At 46.7% G+C, this 9248-nt stretch overlaps 1 protein-coding gene across 1 annotated transcript; it reads right to left on the minus strand.

Annotated features, from left to right (window-relative positions):
• Positions 1-215: 215 nt before the first annotated feature.
• CLDN23 (claudin 23) lies at positions 216-2115 on the minus strand. Its single transcript, XM_005562625.5, has one exon. It carries the CDS (start codon positions 1935-1937, stop codon positions 1068-1070), a length of 870 nt encoding a protein of 289 aa, XP_005562682.3. The 5' UTR covers positions 1938-2115; the 3' UTR covers positions 216-1067.
• Positions 2116-9248: the final 7133 nt, after the last annotated feature.

Below are 9248 nucleotides of genomic sequence, written 5' to 3' on the forward strand. Positions count from 1 at the left end.
ACAATAGACTTGGCTTTGCACAGAAATAGCATGAACCTGAAAACAAAGTAATCAGGGACTTAAGTGGGGCCCGTTGGCTTTTTTTTTTTAGTAACCTTATGCTAAGAGGTGCAAAGATTTGAGTGCTAGATTTCAGACACAAGTGCCCAGGCAGCCAGGAAATTGTCAGTAATGAATGTTTAAACTCCCAAAGGTTGTACTGAAGACAAGAGAGCTTTTGTGGATATACTGAAACTATTGTTTTAAAATTTAATTTATAAATAAAAGATACATACATATGTGCTTTAATGTGATTAACAACAGGTTCCATTTGGTACAAAATGTTAAACCTAGAGTCATCTGTGTCCTGGACGAGGCGTCCAAAAGGTGGAATAGTACAGCGTTAGGACTTTCATTCTCCTCCCGGCTTCTGGAAGAGAAACTCTTGCATGCCCTCAACTTTCACAGCAAAAATAAGTGAGAAAAAAGATCAATCCCATTTATGCAATGATATGTAGCTATGAGTTAATCACGTTATTTCATTCCATGAAATCTATTAAACTGCTGGCATTTGCATGGCTCTAAGTTTATTTTAAGAGGCTCATTCAAACATGGCCAGGAATATATTGGCCTCTTGAGAGTTTGCATGGCAACGAGTTATACAGCAGGAAAAAGAAAAAAAAAACCCAATAATTTTATTGATGCAAGATTCATCAGTACTTTAGAATATTGTCGTTTCAAGGTGTTAAATTGTTTCTGAGCACTGCTGATTTCAACACTTGCTACTGTCTCTGGTCCACGTGACCCAAATGCCACCCTTTCCATATATGCTTCAGCAAAAAAAATATGAAAAGCCCGTCACTCCCTAAGAGGACCCTGATCCCTCTGGAGAGGAAAACTAAACTCTTCAAGAAGAAAACCAAACCCGCCCTCAACTAATCGTCCAAGGAGTCCTGTTTGGTCCCACGAAAGGAAGATTTCCATCCACACCAGGGAGGGGCAAGTGTCCGGGTTCCAATTCGGAGCCAGGCGCGCCTGTGCGGGGGTGAGTCCTTTGCCACCCGGCGCCCCCCAGGCTCTACAGGCGTCTAGAGGTCGGAGTCGCAGGGCAGCGTGCTGTCGCAGGGGTGGCTGCTGCACGAGGTAGAGTCCTGGGACTGGGCCGCCTCCCACCCCTCGCCGGCGAGGACGTCCACCGAGTTGGTGTAGGCCTTTGGCGGCGGCCGGGGCATGGGGAAGCCGACCTTGGGCTTGGGCTTGCGGTGCTGGGCAGGCGGCGGTCGGTGCTGGCCGTCGCTGTAGTACTTGATGGCGGGCGTCAGCTCGGGCTCGGGCCACTCCACTTGGATGGTGCTGACGCTGCTGCGGCGAGGCCCGGCGGAGGGCGCCTTGCGGCGCTCCTTGCACCAGGGCGCGAAGCTGAGCGCCAGCGAGAAGCCGCCCAGCAGCAGCAGGCAGCTGCCCAGGTAGCCCAGCACCAGGCTGTAGCTGACCTGCACCGTGACCTGGCTGGCCGGGGCGGGCAGGACGTCGCGGTCCCTCAAGAAGTGGTTGTACCAGGACACGGGTATGAGGCTGAGGAGGCCGGCGACGAAGAGCACGACGCCCGAGAGTCCGGCCAGCACGAAGTTGGGCACGTCCTGCCAGCAGCGCACGCCCAACGACGCCAGCAGCAGCCCCAGGACCGTGACGGCCAGCGAGGTGACCATGAGTGCCCGCGCCACCAACACGGGCTGGGCCTCGAAGTAGCCACACTTGTCCTGCTGGCCGCACTCGCGCTCGCTGCTGCTCTGCTCGCGACACATGTCCCACAGGCCCTGGTACAACTCCACGTCCACTGGCTGGTCCAGGAAGCCCTTCACCAGCCGCCAGCCGGGCGCCAGCGTGCTGGTCAGGTTGAACAGCAGCCCGCAGGGCGCGAACACCATGCCCAGCGTCATCACCACCGGCGTCCGCATCCCGGCCCGCCGCGCCGACGGCGCCCCTGCAGCCTGCCTTCCTTCTCTGCTGTCGCCTTCTCCGCCGTCTTCTCCCTGCTGTGCCCCGGGCTCCGGGGACCCGAAGTCAGCGCGGACGCCCCGGGCTCCGGGTCGGGTTCCTGCGCCCAGATCGCTCCAGGGACGCTCTTTGTCTCCTGCGCGGGGACCGTCCCCACTCAGGCTAGTTCCCTCCTTGCGTCCCGGCCGCTCCGCCCTCCTACTGGCCCTAATCGAAACCAGCCCGCGGGCGGGTCTGACCGAAACCGCGGGTCCGGGCGCGGGCGCCCAGGGGCGGCCGCAGCGGCCAAACCCGGCCCGGGAGGGAGGGACCCGAGGTGTGCGCAGGAAGCAGCGGGGCCACCTCGCGCGCGTCAGGCGAGATGGGGATCGGAGCGGCGGGGACGCCCCAACTTGCAGCCGGGTGGCTGGGCCACGCCTGGCCTAGACTGCTCCAGGCCGGAGCAAAGGTCGCCCCGCCCCTGGCTCCTCGCACCTCCCAGAGCTGCCAGGCGGGCGGTGGGCGGGGAGGGAAAGGGGCGGCGCTGCCGGGACGCGGTGGCTGCGCAGCCCTGCCGCGCAGCGGATCTCGGTTCCTAGAATTTTTTTTCCCGTGCCTGCCCTTCGACCCTGCGCTTATAGCTTCGCCCTCCACTCCCAGAAGGTTCCCGATGGCCCCCAGGTTTGCTCAGCAACTTGCAGCCACTCGCAGAGAAGTGGGCGGTGCCGAGCGCTCCCGGGGGTTGGAGGTGCGCTGGGTCAGTGTGCCGCAGCCCACCCAGTCCAGGAGCGTGTCCCAGAACGTTGCACCTGATTGATTTCCTTAATAAAGGCTCCACATTCTGGATTAAATCCGTCTCTAAAGAATCCGTGCCAGTGTATTTCTGGGCAGAAGGGTTACATGAGGATTTTCCTTTCCTTTTTCCGCCTTGTGAAAGACTTTCAAGGGGACTAGAGGAGGGACGGGTATTCCTGGGTGTCCTGCTTAGCACTTTTTGCAGGTTTATTTAATTTTACAGGGTCCTGTGGCCTTTCCTCCTCTGTAGGTTCTTTTACAACTCTATACATTATGGAAAGCCGGTAGTATTGCAAATGACTTTTGTCAACATCAAAGCTAATGAGTTTGTCCCAGTGGAATGATTATTGCCCAGTGGATACTGACCAGTATGGCATTGATTTGTAAATTCATTTTAGCATTCCTGTTTGCCTGTGTATATGTGTCCTTTTGTTCTTTGCATTTTTTTTTCTTTTTCTTTTGTTTATTTATTTATTTTAAACAGGGTTGGGGAGTTTCGCCTGTGTTGCCCAGGCAGGTTGCAAACTCCTGGGCTCAGGTGAGTATCCCGCCTTAGCCTCTGGAGTAGCTAGGACTGCAGGCAAGTGGCCAGCTTCTTTGGTTTTAACATCATACTGGTTTCCTTATTCAATAAGGAGTTAAATAACATCTTTCACACATATTCATTTTATATTTGTGTGAAAGTCACGATGTTTACATTTTTTCTAAAAATTATCCTTTAACGACACTTTTTTGTATTTTCTATATTTTTACAATGAAAATGTATTACCTTTATCATTGTTTAAAATTAAAACTATTTTAAAAATTGAAGTTAATTTAGCGTTGGTTTGAAATAATTTTGAATATTTCAGAGTGGACAACACTAGGAATGGCAATGACTGCCTTTTTAAAAAGAATATTTTTAAATTTAAAAAACCTGTGGTAACATACATGTAACATACTGTTGACCATTGTAACCATCTTTAAGTGTACAGCTCAATGTACATTCACTTTGCTGATACCCTCACCACCATCCACTCCTGGGGCTTTTTCCTCTTCCCAAACTGACACTGTACCCATTAAACACTAACTCCCCTTTCCTCCCTCCCCCACAGGCCCTGGTGATCACCATTCTACTTTTTCTCTCTATAACTTTAACTACTTTAGGTACCTCATATAACTGGAATCGGACAGTATTTGTCCTTCCGTGACTGGCTTATTTCACTGAGCATGATGGCCTCCAGGTTCATCCGTACTGTAGCATGTGTCAGAATGTCCTTCCTTTTGAAGGTTGAATGATATTCCTTTGTACATAAATACCACATTTTGTTTATCCAGTCATCCACCCATGGACACTTACATTGCTTTTACCTTTTGGCTATTGTGAATAATGCTGTTGCATCATTCATGTAATAGTGATATATACATCATTTTTAATTTTTTTAATTAAAAAAGTGTTTTTCGAGATGGAGACTTGCTCTGCTGCCCAGCCTAGAGTGCAATGGCGAAATCTCGGCCCACTGCAACTTCCAGTTCCCGGGTTCAAGCAAGCAACTCTGCCTCAGCCTCCCTAGAAGCTGGGATTATAGGCACCCACCACCACGCCCAGATAATTTTTGTATTTTTAGTAGACACGGGATTTCACCTTGTTGCCCAGGCTGGTCTCGAACTCCTGACCTCAAGTCATCTGCCAACCTTGGCTTCCCAAAGTGCTGGGATTACAGGTGTGAGCCATCGTGCCTGGTCTATACATCATTTAAAATTTGTCTTGTTTCACTATCTGTTTGGTGATGAACTATCTAAAGCAGGAATCAATTTGCCAACCCTCTTATACAGAAGGTATCATGTGCGACACTGCCACTTCATAAACACTTCATGTGATTTGAATCCTCTTCCAAAATAGTTTCCTTTTTGCTTAGATCTCTGTGGAATGAGTGAAGCCCAGGTGTTATTTACCTGTGGGGAGAAAGGGAATCCTGGGTGTTCTACCTCCTAAATCTGTCTTTCGTCCTTCCACATCTTTCTTCTCTACTGCCTCTTCCCAGTACAGGCCATTCTCCCATCTTTCTCCTTAAGCTGCTACCTGGTCTCCTACACTGGGCTTTGTGGCTCCCTTTTTATTAGCCACACCACCCTCACAGCTGGTCTCCATTAATTCTTTACAAGACCATTCCCAGTCCCACCCAGCCCTGCATTCCAGCCCTGTCTCTCCCTCCCTTCCCCCTCATCTCCTCACATTATAACCCAAAGAAACTGGATTTTCCCCCACATTTTCCCCAAGCATTGTGTGCCCTTTTGCTTCTAGACCTTTGCAAATGCCCTCCTCTTTTCCTAGTGTCCTGCCTATCACTTCCCCACTCCAATGCATCCTTAGATCTTTGCTTAAGTGCCATTTTCTCTGGGAGGGTTTCCTCATCCCCTAGATTAAGTTAATTTCCCTTTCATGTACTTCCATGACCCCCTTCTATCACAGCACTCACCACAATTCCTTAGTCCTTGAATCATCTTGTTTTCTAGCTGGTCTGGGAGTTCTCTGAGGGCAGGGACCACATAGATCTTGTTCTGTTCTGTCCTCCAAACACATCTTTGTGCCTGGGCCACCACAGCCACTCAACAAATCAATTTTATGTCTTTCTGCCCTGTGTTCTTCCACACAGTACCAACAGAATTTTCCAACAAATGACCATCTGGCCAAAACAGATTGTAACATACATCTCCGTAAGCAGGTGGATTTGTTTGAATGTTTCTTTTTCCTCAGCATAGAAAAAATGGGTATGGGATAACTCCAGATATTTACGACAAATAAGCATAGGCCTGTGGGGAGTCACTTTCTGTGGCAATAAGGAAAGAAGTGATTGTGCTAAGCATAGCATCTGGAGATAGAGCTGACCTCTGTTCCCTGGCCTTCTGAGTTCATCTGAAATCTGAGGGAGAAATAAAGCATGAGTCACTGTGTGGCAGGAATGAATGAATGATTGCTGAGATTAAGACCTGGGCTGTGTAAGTGGATACCCAGGTTCTGCCATAGATTTCTTTTCTGAAGAAGGGCCCGGTGGTAATGCAAGAATCTGTTGACTATGCTGCAGGTTTTGAAATGAATAGTGAGCCCCCAGCAATTAATTCTAAAGGGAGTGATGCTGAGTCCCCTGTTTGCCTGCACAAGCTGGGCCTCTGCTACCACCTCGCACAAAGGTGCAACCTTCTGCAACAGCTTCATCTTGGAAAGTCACATCACCAACTTTGGCCAGGACAGAGGTCCACTAGATCATCGGTCCCCAAACTCTTTGGCACCAGGGACAGTTTTCATGGAAGGTAATTTTTCCATGGGGTTGTGGGGGTGAAAGATGGCTTCGGGAGGAAACTGTTCCACCTCGGATCATCCGGCAGCCTAGATCCCTCGCATGTGCAGGTCACAATGGGGTTCACACTCCTATGGGAATCTAATGCCAACGCTCATCTGAGAGGAGGTGGAGCTGAGGCAGTAATGCTTGCTCGCCCGCGGCTTACCGCCCACTGTGCGGCCCAGTTCCTAACAGGCCACAGACTGGTACTGGTTGGTGGCCCAGGGGTTGGGGACCCCTGCACTAGATCACTGTACCAGGATAAGATGTCCTCAGAGTCCCTCTACCAGGTCTTTATCTTACTTTCTCCAAAGTCTATTTTCTCTTTTCTTCCTGGAACTCTGAACACCCTTTCCTGTGTTTGCTAAGCGATAAGACAATTTTATTTACAATGTTATGCTATGAGAATTCTGAATATGAGTGAGAAATGAACACCACTGATAATCATCCTATGGTAAATCCACTACAGTGGGTTATAGAATAAAATTTAAACTATGAAAAAACTTAAACTATGATCTTTATTTTTAAATAGCATTAAAACCGCCTGAATGGAACCAAGTCCCTTCAATATTGTATTAGTTTTTCTTGCTGGCCAGTAGTCCAACGGCTGTTTTGGAGAGTGCCTAATGTTGTAGAGTGCCTAATGTTGTAGAAAATAAATCAATAACTCTTCACATCCAGTTTAAAGTAGCCCTCCTGTTAGCTGGGTATCATTTCACTCTAATTTGTTCTCTCTATAGAATTTATCACTGCCAGGTGTTTTCTAATATTTGTGTACTGACTTATCTATATTGTTTCCTACCCTGCATTATAAGTTTCAAAGACTAGAGATGTTGCTTGTGGCTGTATCTCAGCTGCTGGAATAGTGCCTAGCTCTTAGTGGGTACTTGATACATATCTATTAAATAAATGAAAGAATTTTTGTGAAGTTCCTACATAGTAACACAATAGAAGAATATAGCATACATTGCTTTTTAAAAAATTATAGTAACATACACATAAAACTTACCATCTTAACCATGTTACGTGTACAGGTTACCTAGGTACAGGTCAGTAGTGTCAGGTTCATTCACCTTGTTGTGCAACCAATCTGCAGAACTCTTTCCAATTTGCACAACTGGAATTCTACACCCATTCATCAACTGTCCATCCTTGCTATCCCCCAAGCCCCTAGCAATTCACCTCTCTACTTTCTGTCACTGTGAATTTGACTACTCTAGATATCTTATGTAAGTGAACTCATACAATATTTGTTATATTGTGACTGGCTTACTTCACTTAGTGTGATGTGCTCAAGGTTCATCCATGTTGTAGCATATGTCAGAATTTCCTTCCTTCTTATTATGGCAAGAAATAATACCCTATTGTCAGTATATTCCAGATTTTGTTTATCCAGTCATCCACCAATGAATCCTTGGGATGCTTCTCCCTTTTTTGGCTATTGTAAATGCTGCTATGATGTATATATCTTTTTTTTTTTTTTTTTTGAGATGGAATCTCACTCTGTTGTCCAGGATGAACTGCGGTGGAGCAATCTTGGCTCATTACAACTTCCACCTCCCGGGTTCAAGTGATTCTCCTGCCTCAGCCTCCTGAGTAGCTGGGATTAACAGGCGCACACCACCATGCGCGGCTAATTTTTGTATTTTTTTGTAGAGACAGGGTTTTGCCATGTTGGCCAGGCTGGTCTCAAACTCCTGACCTCAAGTGATCCACCCACCTCGGCCTCCCAAAGTGCTGGGATTACAGGCGTGAGAGTATACAACATTTTGAAATTGTCTTATTTTGTTTTCTGTGTGGCGACTTTAGATGGCGACTAAAACAGGAATCAGCTTGCCACTCTCTCACACAAATCAGAAGGCATCCTGTGATACTATGCCACTGTTTCAAAAAATATGCTTAAATTGCATGGTGGTGCATCCCTGTAGTCCCAGCTACATGGGAGGCTGAGGCACGAGAATCACTTGAACCCAGGAGGCAGAGGTTGCAGTGAGCTGAGATCGCACCACTGCATTCCAGGCTGGGTGACAAGAGCGAAACTCTGTCTCCAAAACAATAATAATAACAATAATAATAATAATAATAATGATAATAAATAAATAAATAAAAGATAGTTTAATTTATATAAAAGGGAAAATTTTAACCAAAAGATGTCAAATAAAACTGTGGTGGTTTGTAAGAGAAATATTGCCCCATCCCATAGGACTTATTATTTTGGATGAAGTAAAAACTAATTAATTTAACAAGCCGTTTTGACTGAGGAATCCTCTGGACTTGGGAAAGAAATAGGAGTATAAAAGCAAGTGGCTCCTTCCATATTTTCAGGGCATAATAGCCCCCCTTCCCTGAACAGTAATACATTGTCATACTCTGAGTAGCAGGACAGACAAGTTGATTTTTCACCAGTCATTGCTAAGAGTGGAACACACTGCAAACCTGCACTGGAAAGTTCTTTATCCTGTCTCACTGCTGCTCTCAGTTATGTTTTACCCGGACAGAAAAGGACAAATTCCACTGAAACAGCTACAATATGAGAAATAGAGGAGTTACTCATTATTAAGATTGATTAATACATACTGATTTCAAAAGTACATCACATAGACACACGCAGATATGCATATTGCTTGCTTTATGGTTGACATAAGAGTTGTTTAAAGTCTAGTAAATATAAAGTGAATGTCGTAAAATAGAGACATTTCTAAGCATAAGCTTTTGAGAAAGACCATTTTGTCATCAGCTTAGCCTTCTCTGCCACCTCTACCTTATAGATGCCATTCAAAACGGAACCTGTTAAACTTGCCAAACTTGTCATTTGTTTGCGAAACTTGATGCCATGGGTTAGGCATTTTATCAGGTTTTCAGTTCATTTGGATCAATAACAACATATAATGTTAACAACTGGACAGTTCTACTTTCGTTCCTGACCCTGTTACGTGTCAGAAAGACCTGGGAAAAATGCCCAGCAATAGGGAACTGGGCACACCTACTATGGTATGTGCAAATAAACCAACGTTGAGGCCGGAAGGACATTAGAGAGCATGTACTCTAACATCTTACTTTCCTAATGTAAGTACCCCGGTGCAGACAGAAGTGACTTTCGAACTGATGACATGAAGGTAATTAGCGCCAACTCTGGTAGCCTTTTTTCTTCAACAGTAAAATGAAAGCCAGGTGTGG

The sequence above is a fragment of the Macaca fascicularis genome, chromosome 8 (genome assembly GCF_037993035.2).
Source record: "Macaca fascicularis isolate 582-1 chromosome 8, T2T-MFA8v1.1".
Lineage (NCBI taxonomy): Eukaryota > Metazoa > Chordata > Mammalia > Primates > Cercopithecidae > Macaca > Macaca fascicularis.